The following is a 15,857-nucleotide window of genomic DNA, read 5'->3' as shown; positions in this document are numbered from 1 at the left end:
CCTTCTGTCAGCGAATTTGGGTAACAGGGAATCTACTTCACCGACTGTCAGTGTTGCCAGAAAATAAAAACTAATTACCTCAGTAAATAATTACTTGAAAAATAAACACTATATACATCTTATTTTTTTACTTTCCATTATAACTAATACTGTTTTAGAAACTAGATGATATTATCTTTCCGCTGTATGCATTTAAAACAAACATTATTATTTGTAAATTATAAAATTTTAATATCAAACGTGAAAAATTTTACTTAAATTTTTACTCCAATCATAGAAAAATTGAAAGACCTCGATATTTCGAAAACACATTCATTTTGTTTGGGGAATTTGTAAGAAATCTGTAACTTCACCTTTATCTCGTTCATATAATAAAAAATGATTTTTAAAGTCAAACCGATTGTTACGATAGCGGCGCAAAATATGATTTTTTTTTTTTATATTAACTCCACACAGGAGGCCCTGAAAAAAATAATTTCCCTCAGGGCCTATGTCATCTTTGGGGATGCTTTGTGGAGGGTCTTTTTGTGGAGAGGAAGGAGTGAACATGGGTCTTGAAGAGTCCCATATTGTAGGAGGGAGGAAACGCAGAGGCCGGCAGCTTGTTCCACAGCCGAGCTGTTGAACTTAAGAATGAATCGTAGAAGCGGGAATACAAGAAGGCGCTGCAAAAAAGCGCAATACCTCCACACGAAGATGTCGTCTCCCACCCGGCATGCCGCTTGAAGTCCCGAAAGCCCTTCTGGGCGGAAGGAGAGAGGCTCCTCCGACTACCTCTCACCCCAGAAGATAGGTGGAAACTTGAGCGGCAAACGGCCAACGTGGAAAATGCCCATCTCATACAGGACCCCACCGAGAGACAGCCTGGGTTCTCACTGCCTCGCAAAACCTGGTCCGCCATCAATAGGTTAAGGCGCTCCCATAGCCGCTGTGCCCACATGATGCACAGATGGGGCCTTAAAGAGTCGGCGATGTGTGAATGTGGTGCGGTGCAGACTACCGAACATGTGGTCAACGAATGCCCGCTCCATTCATTCCCCGGCGGGATTGATGAGGTCCACATGGCGACGCCTGAGGCCCTAAAATGGCTCGCAGATCTAGATGTCCCCCTCTGACCCCCCACCATACGAAAGAAGAAGAAGAATCGTAGAAGCGACCCGTTCTCATGTGACAAATGTGATTTATTAATTTTGGCTATTTTTAGGATTTTATTAAAGGATTCCAGTATAAATATTGGAGGCAAACTGGAAAGAATTATTATTTCTCTTTCTAACGTCAAAAAGTATTTCCGCATGATAGAAAAAAAGATAAAAATATTTTTATAAAATATGGACACTGCCCGGTCATATGTGACCCTCAAATGCTAGAGGGGTTAAAAGAGAAAAGTTTGCACATTTGATTAGAAAATGTGACAATTTATTGCTTGCTAATATAACATTTTTATAAATTAAAATCTCATTTTTTCATTCTGATAAGATTTTCGTGCAATTCACTATCCACTTATTCCACTATGCTATTTTCAGTATATATTGGGAGTATGGCAGGAAATGAACAATTGAATGATAAACACTCCATTAAGTTCATTGTATTCCTATTACTAATTATCCGCCATTACTCATAATGGTTAAATATTATTTTTTTAGCAACAATTATTGATTGTACCATTTGTTTTTGATGACTATCGATAGTTACGGTGAAATGATTCACAAAATTCAATGTAATTTATTTATAAATTTTCGGGAAATCGACAGTTTACATTTATTTCAGTCTGTACATAAGTACAGGGTTTTCCAATAAGAGGTGTTATTTTGAATAGCCTGCTATTTCAGTAGATGTTACTTTTGAAGCTAAGTAGAAACTACTCCATTAATACAAATGGAACGATACACGCTTCAAAAACGCATTAAAATTATTAAAATTCACTTGAGTGAATCAAATGCAAATCATCTTGAGTGATGAGGCCCATTTCTACCTCGGTGGCTTCGTCAACAAGCAAAATTGTCGCATCTGGGGCTCGGAAAACCCAAGAGTTATTGTTGAAAAGCCTCTCTATCCTCAACGTGTGACTGTTTGGTGCGGTTTATGATCCGGCGGAGTAATTCGACCTTACTTTATTTTTTTGAAAATGAGGCTGGAGCTACAGTTACGGTGAATGGATTGCGCTATCGAGAGATGATTAATGATTTTTTATGGCCGGAATTGGATGGTATTGATCTGGACAACGTTTACTTTCAACAAGACGGCGCTAGGTGCCACACAAGCAACGAAACCATTGATCTTTTACGATTGAATATCAAAATAACACCTCTTATTGGAAAACCCTGTATTATATAGCCAAAATAAAACCAATTATGGATTTCCTCCTTGTGACTTTACCTTTTACTATTTAGTTCTGTAAGGTCATGTTTAGGTATTTAATAAACTAATGGTATGTATGACGTGGAAGTAAATGGTGGAAGAAGTTGGTAACGTCCAAAGAATCAAATACTCGAGTCAGACCATGTAAGAGTCAAGCAAGGTTCTGAGTACCTAGTGTGATGGTTAATTAGTTACTGTATCGCTCTTGTAAAAGATAAATTATTTCTCTTTGAAGTGGCTTTAGCTATGTTCAGTAAGCGAATGTTTAGTTGCCAGATTCTCCCAATCTTCCTCTTTCATAGTAATGTTTCCCAATATTGGGGTTGGCATAATGTAATTTCGTAAGTGAAATATAATTTTAATGTGATTTATATTAAAATGTAATAAGCGATTACTTAATAATGAAAGTAAATAAAGGGTTATAGACCACACGTCAGGTTTGAAATAAACAAATGAAAGAAAAAAAATGGTTTCCTAAACAAAATGTTTAAGAATTTTTTTCAAATTATTGTCTTTACTGTTAGTGATCTGTTTGTCTATTTGCTCTCAAACAGCAAAACTATGAACAGTGAGCTCTGGCGTCATGAATCTTACACAGCTTCTCTGTTAAAATTTTCTAAATCAACGCAATCATATCAATTTGAGAAGTGTTCCGTCATGAGATATGCATTTATTACATATATCATACACAAGCAAATGCTTTCAAAGGAAGAGTAGTAAAAAGACCCAAGATGTAAAATGAATTATGTAAGTACCATGTGAACATATTATTAAAAATAAAAAATAATTTATAAAAAAAATTAAAAAAAAATTTGACAAAAAATAAAATTAGTTAACTCAGGCAAAGGTAAATTAACAGTTTCAAGAGCTTAAATTTCTGTTGTTGTTGTTCCCAAGGTCCGGATGCAAAGCCTAACCTAACCTAACCTGGAAATTGTTTAGTATTTCTATTACCTCTCATTTGTTATCTTATCAGAACTGTATCAACAAAAGGGTCCCATCAATATTAATTAACCTCTCTTGGAATGTGCAGTCAGGAAGGCAATATAATAGCACTGTATGGATAATACACACTAGAAATGCATTCCATCTTCCAGATTTGAATGGAAGCCAATTTCGCCACTGATTTGACCTTTTTGATCCTAGCCTATTCAGCATGCGCTGTCTTTCTTACACTTGCCTGACATTGTATATCACTGTCCCATTTGAATTTTATGATGATGAAACACAGTTTTGTATTAAAAATCTAAGGCCTGATTGACCAGACTTTGTATAACGAAACACGTCCACATTGCATTTTTTTCATTTGTGATTTGAAAAAATGTATTGGGACAAGGAATCTGTAGATCTGCCGACAGAGTAATCAAGCCAAGAGCCTTGTAAGCAGTGGCAGCCCGTGACTTTTGAGTGTGATAGAGTGCTAAGTTTGAAAACTTCGACAATGTTGTTTAGTCCAAAACTTTTTTTTCACTGATTTGCTGAAAATGTACATACAAAAAAAAAACAAATGAAAATTAAAAAAAACGTTTTAGGGTTCAACAACATCAATAATGCCATTTTAAAAATAAATTTTTAATAAATGCAAAACTGCGTTTAATTTTTTTTTTTTTAAATTTAAATGCACTTGTACCAGACGGTGTGTACCGCTCCCGGCGGCCGCCATTTCATAACGGTCGAACAACCGAGCGGGAGCGTGTTTTTAGAACTTACGTGGGGCTTCGATACCTCGAGTCCCGCTCGCCCCCGCATCGCTTCCCCTCACCGCAAGCGCCCGGCCGGCCCAGGCGACCGCCCGGGACCAATCAACGCGCCCCTAAGCAACGCTGTACGGGGAAATATTTTGAATTGACGATGTATTGAAATGTTTAGACTAAGTTTGAGAGAGTTCGGCCGTAGATATTACGAAATAAAAGACATTGATAAAACGGCCGGACTCTCCTTAGCATAATTAGTTAATAGAAATTAGAATTAAGAAAATTAAATAAGATTTCCCCTGAATATGTTGGGGACCCCCACGCTGAATGAATGTATGTACAACTGATTGATAAATAAAAATGGTAGAGATGAGTGGTTAGGATCGATTAAAAGAGCATAAAGAGTAGAGTAGTTCTAAAGGTTGTGACCTCCGCTAATTAAATCTTAGCGGACGTCACAGCCCGCGGACCATCAACAATCCGCGAATGAAGGCAGCGCGTCGACCCCGCCCTCCCCAAAGTCGGGAGAGGTTGATTGCCCAATAAATACGGCGCGTCAGCCTTCAGCTCGCTCTCTCTGCCTTGGACCGCCACCAGCTACTCTACTCTGCTCTTCCTGACTGCTTCTCTCTGGATCTCAACTTGGATCTTCTTTGACCTGGCTTCCCCCTGGATTCCTGCCTCTTCTGCCTCCTCCCGCACCGAGGATAAAGCAGATTTCAGCCCCAAACTGAGCAAGGATAAAAACAGATTCCTGTACCGACCGGAGCAAGGATAAAAGTAGATTCCTTTACCGACCCGAGCAAGGGTAAAGCAGATTTCTACCCAGACCTAGCGGCTAACTACGGACTGACCAGCCCCCTATCATACAGTCTGTGTAAAAGACCTAGCTGGTCGATTACAGCACTCTAGTACACTCGAAATTCACATGCCGCCACTGCTTGTAAGAGCATATACAAATTTGGTTATAGTAGCAAGCTATAGTTATTTGGTTATAGTAACAAGCTGCTACAAGCAGTAGCAAGGACGGTGATAAGTAGCAACTAAATCATTTAGTTAACTGTCCGCGTGTGGAGTCGCCTCGATTGGAATCTTTTCTATTATTTCAGTTAACCGTTTCAATGCCAGCTAATCCCTAGCGGATATCCAAAATTTGTACCCGTGGAGTTCCGACGTATCCCTAACGGATATGCTAGCCGCTCGACCGCTCTTGACTCTGTTTTTTATGTTATTTTGAACCTCGATGCTCCTGGCATATATTTTATTCGCTTGGTAAGGAAATTATATTTCTTAATCTATTTTCTATGTGGAAGCAATTTGCGAATTGGCGAAACGCTATGACAAGTGCTTGAATTCAAATGGCAACTAAGTAAAACTAACAGTGGAAAGCATTATTTTAACCCCTAGTGCGCCAAGAGTCCATAGTGGGTTAGCTAATAGCTCACCAAACTTGCCTCGATTTTATGCTATTTTGAACCTTAAAACTGCTCCAAGACTACTGAAATATATATTGTATTCGCTTGACAGGGAAATAATGTATCTTAATATTATTCTAACTTGTAGTTTCGTCACTTGCAAACAATGTTTATTTTATCTTTATTTTCAAAAGTCTTAGTACTGTATTTATTCACAGGAAAGCCTTGTATGTTTAAAAGCCTGTACTTATTTTTATTGTTAAGAACGCTTATTTAGCTGGAAAATATAATAAAAGTACGTCTTCATTATATGATATTTTTTTATAACTTTAGAGAGAGAAAAAAAAAACATTTCTCTGAATATAAGTAGCTATCCTGGAGAAACTACATTGGAAATATGTAAAAAAAAAATTATAAATATTTAAATACGATATTTAATTTATAAAAACATCATCACAAGTTACGATAATAGTGTCAGTCAGGCGTACGGCAGGCGATCGGCATTTTACCCCTTGCATTCTAAGGGTTAAGAGATGCGTAATAAAATATTTGTTTCTATGCGTATTTTTATTTATAGCTAAACCGCAATTACATTCTGAACAGCCCTCTTAATATGTATTTATTATAAAACATTTGACTGGCTTGAAATTTCAGTAAGTATGTATTTGAAATAATAATATTTAGTTACATTTCTCTTTTCAGGAATACATGACAGCCTTCAACTTTGCGAGTGAAGAAGAGGCGGTTATTCTCAAGGATAACCTCTTTGAGAAGATAGAGTTGAAGAAACAGAGAAGAGAAGGTTTGTTTTCATCCCTAATAAATCTCATTTGCAAATATTCTTAAGGGTATTTCACCACCTTCAAGTAAAGTTTAGAGGTGCTTAACACAGATGGCACTTATAGCGGTAAAGTAGAACTGTTGCTATTCACGGTCGTGAGCTCAGAATTATTTATACCGCCTGCTAATTTAGGACATTGGCCTACTGGTTGTCCAAGCTTCGTTTATTGTCTTTCAAACAGCATTGAAGAGTAGACCTGACTCCAAAAGTTATTTTTAATCCTTTATTTTTTTATTTTTTATATTAACTCCACACAGGAGGCCCTGAAGAAAATAATTTCCCTCAGGGCCTATGTCGTCTTTGGGGATGCTGTGTGGAGGGTCTTTTTGTGGAGAGGAAGGAGTGAACATGGGTCTTGAAGAGTCCCATGTTGTAGGAGGGAGGAAACACAGAGGCCGGCAGTTCGTTCCACAGCCGAGCTGTTGAACTTAAGAACGAATCGTAGAAGCGACCCGTTCTCATGTGACAAATGTCAACCGTGTAGAAATGTTGGGCGCGCGTTTGGCGTGTATCCCGACTACGCACCGGTGCCGAAGGGATCAATGACGCTAGTTCCTCAGAGCATCTTCCATTGTAATACCGATAGAACAAGGACAGCATACCTACCTGACGCCTGTGCTCTAAAGATTGCAGTCCATTTGTTAAAAAAAAAGGGGAAAAAAATAGATTGAAAAATAAACAAAAAAAATTGGGATCTCTATGTGATGTTAGTCATAACTTTCCCGTATATTTTGTTATTTGCATGTAATGTATAGTAAATAATTTGTATACAAAATATGTTGTTTTGTAAGTCTGTATAGAAGCGATGTAATGACATATCTGTTGACAAACTACCATGAAAGATATTTATGATACGTAAATCAAGATTGTTCAGGATACTTCAGCAATCAAATAGAAATTTTGTATTTCCAGAGCGCCGTCAGAAGGCGCTACAGCTCAACAACCGCAACTCGACGAGCAACGATGTGTCGCGGGGCTCTTCGCTCTCGGGCAAGGCGGCGGCAGGTCCGGCGCGCCATCATCACCACCACCACCAGCCCACCGCCCCCCTGCCCGCCACGCCGCAAGCCCCCCTCCCTGCCACGCCCACCGTCAACGGTGGACAGAAAGTGCCGCCTATGAATAGTAAGTTTGATACAAATACATTCAAACTCTTTAAAATAATTTGCCTGTACTTCTTCTTAACCAATAAATGTTCTTTTGCTCACCGGTGAGTGTCTTTTTTTAACGATCGTGCATTCTGATACCATCCGTGCTGTAATTTTTAGGGATGCGATTTTAACCTTTAGGCTTTGAAAACTGTATGGAGGACAGTATCAGAATTGCTTGCGCTAATAATAACTGTAGTTGCTTTCTTGTTTCATGAATGTAGCCTCTCTGACTATTCGTCTAGGAAAGATTTTATCTATGCATGTCATAATTCATTTTCATTCAACATCGTCCCAAAAATTAATATATTTGAATTTTAAAGTAGGTATAAAGGACATTATTTATTTGAAAACACCTTTTGATTATTGTTTTTCTTGTAAGAAATGTGTTCAGGTTTATGTAGAAATAATAAAACCATTTTATATGTTTGTATAAATTTAGTTTTTTTGACAGTTGCTTCTGGGGAAATATATTACGATATTAACATGAAACATATATGAACATATATTATCTGGTTAAAAGAAAACAATCGTAAAAAAATACTTTACACAAGATTGACCTCACAATCAGAAATTGTTAAAATATGAGAATTCGTCTTTGCAAACTTTGACACCTCAAAACAAAAGACGAAGTTAGAACCGTAGTCAACCAAAGTGATGAACTACACGGCGCCTCGTAAAAATGATCAACTCTCAGATACAAATAAAATGGCGATTGCAAAAGGTTCAAAGTGATGTTAGAACCTTGTTAAATAAATGGAATCTTGATGTTAGAACGTTGTTGTACAAGTATCTTCAGAAATACAAAACAGATGGCTCTGAAAATTATTTTGGTTATTATGGAAATGAGCAGTGGCGGTTCTTCCCTTAGGTCAATTGGTGTTTGGCCTGTCAAAATTATAAGACAACAATAATAATCAATTACGAAATGAGTACAAGAAATGATGTTGCATTCAAAGGTAATTTTTGAAAAAATGTTAGTTAGAACTTTGTCCAATCAAGGTGATGTATTGTGGATGTCTAGCTCTTTCAGAATGGATACATTTTTGAGTCTGGCTGTACACAGTACCCTGATCTTTTTTTTGCTGTAATATATACTTGTGTTGATCATAGTCTATTGATTATCATTCCGCCATCCCAATATCGTTTCAAACTTCTACCAAAAGGGTCATTTAGAAGTGGCAAAGAAATTACACTTGCCCATTGCAAAAATTTACAATTTCTTGTCCGCAATATGAAATAATTGAAATTCTCTCTTTCAGATTCAAATTCTGCAAATTCTAAATACCCCGCCAAGAAAAACAAGTCAAGAAAGTTGACTAAAGCGGACATTGGTCTGCCGCAAGACTTCAAACATGTCTCCCACGTTGGTTGGGATGCTAATAAAGGTAATTCACTTTAATATCATTGCAAATAGAGTAGTAGTGGATGCATGGAACAAACTTCCACAACATGTCATCGATGCTACAAATATAAATTTTAAGCCCGATTCTTATTTGGCGAGAAGAAACAGGCTAGGTAAGGCTAGACACGTTTTGCAAAGTAACGAGAATGCAACGCCCTCTGTAATCTGTGTCTAGTTCTCTTTCCATCTGCTGCATCGTCATCATCATCACGGCACTACATCTCGGGGTAGGATTTGACCTCAACAAATGTTCTCCACTGACCCTGTCTTTCCAGTTCTGCTCCAATCCTCTTCCACGAAGTTTATCCATCTCTTCCTGGACCTGCCTCTGGGTCGCTTCACCTGTAATGAGGTTGTCTCGTACAACGAAATTTCATGTTTTTTACAAAAGTATCATATTAGCATGCTGAGGACAGAACTTTTAGAATAAGCTGTTAAAAGTTTATTTTTTAAGCTGACTGGAAAGCATGTGACTTCACGGGACACCATTGCATGTAAGCGTTCGAAAATATATTTTTACGACTTCATTACAAAACATCGACTTTTCTCTACTTTCTTACAAACATAATTTACATGTATTATATATATAAACCTTTCGGAAGAAATTCTCTAAAGGATAGTGAAAATCCTATCAAAATCCGTTGCGTAGTTTAGAAGAACTAAGTGCACAAAGAGAGAGACAAACATATAGAGCGACTTTATTTTATACTATTTAGAGATTTTCATAAAAAGAATTAGGAAACAACTTCATTATAAAATCTGTAGGTTCTTCTTGCATCGTTCTAAATAATGTGTTCTTCTAATACGTGTTGCAGGGTTCGATATCGATATTGACAACCTCCCTGAGAAGGTGATGAAGGAGTTCTTCACACAGGCGGGCGTGTCGGAGACGCAGCTGCGGGACAAGGACACGCGCGAGTTCATCTACGACTTCATCAACAGCCACGGGGGTGTAGACGCCGTCAAGGAGGCGCTTGTGGAGACGGATGACGTGGACGTACCCAACGCTCCCAGATGTAAGTCCCAACCAGTAGTGTAATGTTAAATAAAACTTCAAAAATAACCACTTTAGCGAAAGTGTATTTAAAAAAAAGGCCTTAACCACTCAGAACATTAGAACGTCAAAAGACGTAAATATGATAATAGCGGTCAAGACATTAGAACGTCTTTTCACGTAAACGCGCGAGATTTTACAAAAATCGATTTATTTCCATCACTAGTATACGGATTGCCATGATTTAAAAAACAGAGTATCGATAATGATTAACGCTACGCGTCTGTATTCAAGAATATCTATGGAATGTAGAGGTGCATTATCTAAGTCGATTGGATCTGTCATCTTGTTCGTTCATAATTTATTGCGTTTCTAAATAATTTATTAAAAATATTTTAGTTTGGACGGTTAATATTTTGAGGTGACTAATAGTTTCTAATTATATTTCTTCAATATATAAAGTGTTATTTCTTTATGATACTCAGAAAAAAGTACATTTTTCACAGCTTTGAAATAATGGTAAGCGATTTTTAGATATTTTTGACGTTTTCATAAAATGTATATTTAGAAACGCAAATATTTACGTATTACAACACAATGCCATAGTGAATTTCATAATCTTTCCAAAACATTTTTTAGAATGAGGCTACGTTTCCCAAAACGTGAGTTATGAAGCTTTTAGCAAAACTCGTAAATAACACAAAAATTATCACGTTTTGACAGTTCGCAAAGGAACACATAGTAAATAAAAGTCTTTGTCTGAGAGGTTAAGCATTAAATTTCTCGGTGTTCTGTTTTGTTTTCGGTTTTGAAATCAAACCTCGGAATATTATTACCGAAATATGTAAACTGCTTACTGTGGTTGAAAGCTAATGAATCCATCTACATTTCACCATTTATCCCATGTTTTTATGGAAGAAAATTTATAAATGCGTGAATTCTGTATGTACTTACCAAAATTGTCCTAACATTTACTTAATTGGCGCAATATGGATTATTACTATTACTATATGTTGTCTATGGTCTACTAGAAATGTCTATAGTTACAAACATTAAAAAAAGCAATTTTTGATACGCAGACTACACGATACAAAATATTATTTAGAATATTCTATTATTAAACTTTTGTGACATCTTTTGTTATTCGATAGAAACACTAAACATATTAGCTGACGGCCGTATATACATATTTGACGGCCGGCATAGTCCAGTGGTAACGCATTGGACTGCCATTCCAAAGGTCGCGGGTTCGAACCCGGCGTGCGCAAATAAATTTTATTTGATTAATTTGTGTTATTTCACAATTAATTAATTAAAATAATATATAGTATATTTGCGGCACGTTCCAGAGTGGAAGATACTACCAGTATCGCCCTGGTGTAAGACCACCATTCAGAATTGAAACGTTGCTCCAAATGGCTTTAGCCGTGTTTAGTGACTAGATCTGAATAGCCAGGTACTTCCCCACCTTCCTCTTTCCCTTCCCCACTTACCTTCAGCCTCACAACATCCCCCAATTGGGGATGCCATAGTCTCACTGGCTCCAGACGGGAGCAGTTGGGACTCTTGTGAGGTATTCACTATAAAAAAAAAATAAAAAATAAAAAAAAACTGATACCGGGAACTTAAGAATAAATAAATTTTAATTCATAACAATCGCCTACCTATAGCTTTCGCTCGAGTGGATACGTTCCCTACTCCGAAAGGTCCCTATTAAATGCAGATTCTAGATTCGTTTCTCAGAAGAAAAGCACAGCCATCGTGTTCTGATGCTTATCAGTTGATCACAATTTAATAGAGAGCTGAAACGAACCCAAAATCTGCGTTTAACGGGGGTCGAAAAAAAAAGATGGTGTTTGATGATAATACTTACTACATTTTAATTTCTGCCATACACCCCAAAGAAGCATTTTATTGTTGAATGATATGAATATTAGTTTAATTATTTTGTTTGTTTTTGACCCAGCACTGAATCTGGCCCTGATTAACCGAGCGCAGATGCCACCGCCAGTACCCGCTAGAACTCCTGTGCCCCTGGTCACTAATCCCCTTACTGCAGGTAAATTTCATTATTACCTTTATATCTCATTATTCAAATATTATTTACGTCCCAACGACAATGTCGGATGTGTAAATTGGTAACTAGCTTTGCATTAGACCTGTTAAAAGTTTCATATCATTTTTATATTAACTCCGGTTGTGGGGAGGTTCTTTTTGAGCAAAGGAAGTAGTGAACCTAGGTCTTGAAAACATCAATGTTGAAGGAGGAAGGAAACACAGAGGCTGAATAATCAGTCCGCAACCGAGCTGTTGAACACAATAACACGTCATAGAAGCGACCCGTTCCCATGTGACAAATGTCAACTTTGTACAAGTGCTTGGCACACATTTGGTGTGTTTCCCGTCTGTGCACCGGTTGGATCTATAGCGCTTGTTACTCGGAGCATCTTCCATTGAAATACCAGTAGAATTCCCACCGGACAGCCTGTGCCAAAAGATTGCAATTTGTTTTTTTTAAGATAGGGGAATCTCTCGCCCGTTTCTGTGTAGGATCGAGGATTTAAAAAAAAAAAAAAAAATTTACCACTACTATGAACAAAAAGTCATAATAGTACATAAAATAAATATATTTTGGCACTTGCGTCAATTAACGCTGTCGGTCTCCCAATCGGGCAATAACAGTAAAAAAATCTTCTGTTAGACGTCATATATAATATACATGGTGTCCGGAAACTCGTAGTACAAGCGGGAAACTGGAGAATCTACACCACATGGGGAACCCAAAAAAACATAAAGTTTTTTGATTTGAGCATTTTCAAAAAAAAAAAAAAAAAACCAAAAAAAAAAATTTTTCGGCTATTTTAGGGTTAAAGTTTTTTCTGGTGTTTAGGGTTGAATAACAGATGTTTTAACCCTGCAGAGCAGAAATATTTTATGATTACACCGGGTTAAATGAAGGGTGATTTCAAAATAATGCTTCAAATCCGAGTTTCTTCATTTGTTTTACTTTCAAATAGTTTTAATTAGTTGGGTACTTTGATCTTCAGTAATAATTTATAAGAATTTGATTAAAAAAAAAAAAAAAAAATCAACTTCAAACTCGATTTACTCGATAACGAAAGCTCAAATAAAAAAAAAATATACTACAAAATCGACTCCAAATGTGATGTAGATTCACCAGTTTCCCGCTTGTACTACGAGTTTCCGGACACCCTGTATAGCTGTCGTATAGGTGATTCATCAGCGACTATCCCCGTACACGGATGTCGCGAATGTGATCTATGAATTAATAAATTTAATAAAACACGTACAACTGTGTCAAAACGTGCTGCATGATGTGGTAGAATGCAGAGAAAAAACCTGCTTGTAAAAGTAAAATTTGTATTTACTCTGCTTAAGTTTAATTAAACTTTTATGTTTTATTTATTTTCCAGCGCTTGCCGTGAGAGAGACCCGTCTAGCACCCCCTCCCCCCGCACGAGCCCCGCCACCCCCGCCTCCCCCTCCACTAAGGACAATGCCCGCCCCACAGCTACAGCAAGGTTAGTCATCACACCATACTACCATAATTAGTTGTCATAACCATCGATAGTTGAAACAAGGGAGATGGGCCATGAACCATTATTAGTATGAAACTGCGTGCTTTGATAGTTTGTTCGGTTTTGTCATAGCAACAACAGTCGACACGCTTCCATGTCGTATCTCCATGTGTTTCTATTATCCATGATTTGAACACATAGAAGTATTCTTAACCTTTTTAAGTAATTGTATGACTGTTCGGTAGTTATCGTCAAATTTTATTTTGTTTCTAAGATAAATTAATATAAGAGTAATAATATTGAATATTTAGCTAATTTATATAGCGCCGTTTTCGTGAGAAATCACCTCAAAGGCGCTGGAGTGATTAAACATATTTACTGTTGAAATTTCATGTTATCATGTGTGTCAGCTGATGTGTGCCTAACATGTATAATACCAAGGTTTAAATTAAAATTGTAATTATGCATTTTTCTATTCCCGCATGCGTAGCAGCCAGTGCAGCGCCCCCACCGCCTCCGCCCCCTCCCCCTGCGCCACCTGCCCCGCCCCCGCCGCCCGCTATGGAGCCCTGCGCCACCCAGGCGCCTCCCGCTTCACAGTTGGGGGCTCAGAGGACCCCCAGCAATGCGGGTGGTGCCCCCGACATGAGATCCGCCCTCATGGAGAGCATCAGAGGCGGGGCTTCTACTTTGAAGGTGAGAACTTATCTTTATACTGATTCAGATATGATTTGGATATGTAATTTATGTTTTTTTTATAATCTCGTCAGTCTCACTCTTTAACCTTTCCGGGAGTAAGTTACGTAATGCTGGCCGTGCTCTGGGGAGTGAGTTTTTTTTTCATAAATAAAAATATATATTTTTTGATTAAATGTGTGCTTTATGCAAAATAAACAACGTCCGATATCTCTGTCGATAATGATGTCAAATGTTTAAAATTGGTGTAAAGTTACAGGAATATGCCCATAGATTGCAATACAATGCATATTTACAGAATCGAGGTGCGAAATTTAACTATGCGACGTCTGTCGTCCATAGCCGTCCATACTCCTTTGGCGAAAGTGTGTACCGTCGTTCATTAGCGTCCATACTCCTGGAAAGGTTAATGTAATTGATTATTTTATTCCTTAGGGTCAACACTAACAGTGTTAACTTCTACAACAAATGATTAACAATTTATACCAACGTAAATTCTGTAAGGGTACTTTATTTTTTATTAATTACAAAGTATAGTAGATCATTCGCAGTCCTCCTCGCTAGGTATATCTGTACCGAGGTGGACTGTAGGTTGTTGTATGGGTGCTATGTAATAGGTATCTGAATGAGTAAAGAGCTGTAGCGCAATGTTAATGGTCAGCCAGATGCAAATCGCAATGCGCACGAGGACCATCGATCCAGCTCGTCAGTGCTACGTCGTCAGTCGACCGACACACTTACTATCAGTATGAGAGCTTTCAGTGTGGCGCTGATCATATTATCTGATGAGCGTGCATGTGTACAATCTTATATAATAAATATTAGAACTGAGCGGGTTATTACCGAGGTGCATCTTCGCCCTCCTATCCCAGTACTTTTTATACAAATCTGTTATTTATACAAAGAACTGGATGCTAAGCCAACATGTTGGCTTGAAGTATGTGAGGCATTGTTTCGAGAGTTTGATGAATACGATATTAATAACAGTTCTTACATTAATATAACCAGTGGGTATATCAACTATACTAGTAATAATAGAGCTTGCCTTTTAAAGGCAGCTTCATTGATGCTAAAAATGTCGAATTCCGGCATGACCATTGGCAAGTTAGTCCTGCAGGCTGGGAGATAGAATAGTCTATGTAGACAGACGGTGACGGAGATAACCATCGGGAACATAGAAAAGAATGCTCTCCATGATGACAAAGTTTTCAAACCATCCACGAATCAGTCTGAAGATCCCTCCTGACCCGTAGATGGTTCATTCCGAGCATACCCAAAAGAAAGTCGGTAGCATAGAGCACGGGTAGTAGCCATACTTCCTCATGTAGAGAAATCTCAATAATTTCTTCTGAACCCTCTCCAACATGAGAGAATACTTTACCTGGTGTGGACTCCAAATTACCGACCCACTTTCAAGTCTATTCCTTACTAAGGAATTAAATAAAACTATAAGAGCCCGGGTTATATTATTATGTATAAAAAGTCTTGACATACATATTTCTGATTAATTGTGTTTATTTATCAATTAATTATCTGTTTGTTTTATTTTCTAGCATGTTGAAGTGGAAAGAAAGCCCTCAGTAGAAGGCAAAAGAGGAAATCTACTGCAGGAGATCAGACAAGGGATCGAACTACGATCAGTAAGTCAAAACATTTTTTAATTAACTTTTTAAATTTTTTTTTGACCCGCTGACAACCTTGTTTCTTTTTTAATAAAATAATATGTCCCAACCATCTCCTTCTGCTTATCCAATAAGAGCAGCGCGA

The 15,857-nt window shown here is 37.6% G+C and overlaps 1 protein-coding gene across 1 annotated transcript in view; it reads left to right on the top strand.

The window, feature by feature from the left end:
- The window catches only part of WASp (WASP actin nucleation promoting factor), a 43,238-nt gene that overhangs the window by 21,890 nt on the left and 5,491 nt on the right, over positions 1-15,857 (top strand). Inside the window, exons 3-10 of the mRNA XM_089647121.1 lie at positions 6,170-6,269; positions 7,221-7,433; positions 8,719-8,844; positions 9,677-9,877; positions 11,822-11,914; positions 13,290-13,397; positions 13,888-14,090; positions 15,644-15,730. Coding sequence (XP_089503247.1) covers positions 6,170-6,269; positions 7,221-7,433; positions 8,719-8,844; positions 9,677-9,877; positions 11,822-11,914; positions 13,290-13,397; positions 13,888-14,090; positions 15,644-15,730 — 1,131 coding nt within the window. The remainder of the gene's footprint in view (positions 1-6,169; positions 6,270-7,220; positions 7,434-8,718; positions 8,845-9,676; positions 9,878-11,821; positions 11,915-13,289; positions 13,398-13,887; positions 14,091-15,643; positions 15,731-15,857) is intronic.

This window comes from Hesperophylax consimilis, chromosome 26 (assembly GCF_061612785.1).
Source record: "Hesperophylax consimilis isolate HC1 chromosome 26, BYU_Hcon_1.0, whole genome shotgun sequence".
In the NCBI taxonomy this organism is placed as follows: domain Eukaryota; kingdom Metazoa; phylum Arthropoda; class Insecta; order Trichoptera; family Limnephilidae; genus Hesperophylax; species Hesperophylax consimilis.
The sequence above is the reverse complement of the archived record's forward strand: the minus strand, read 5'-3'. Positions and strand labels throughout refer to the sequence as shown.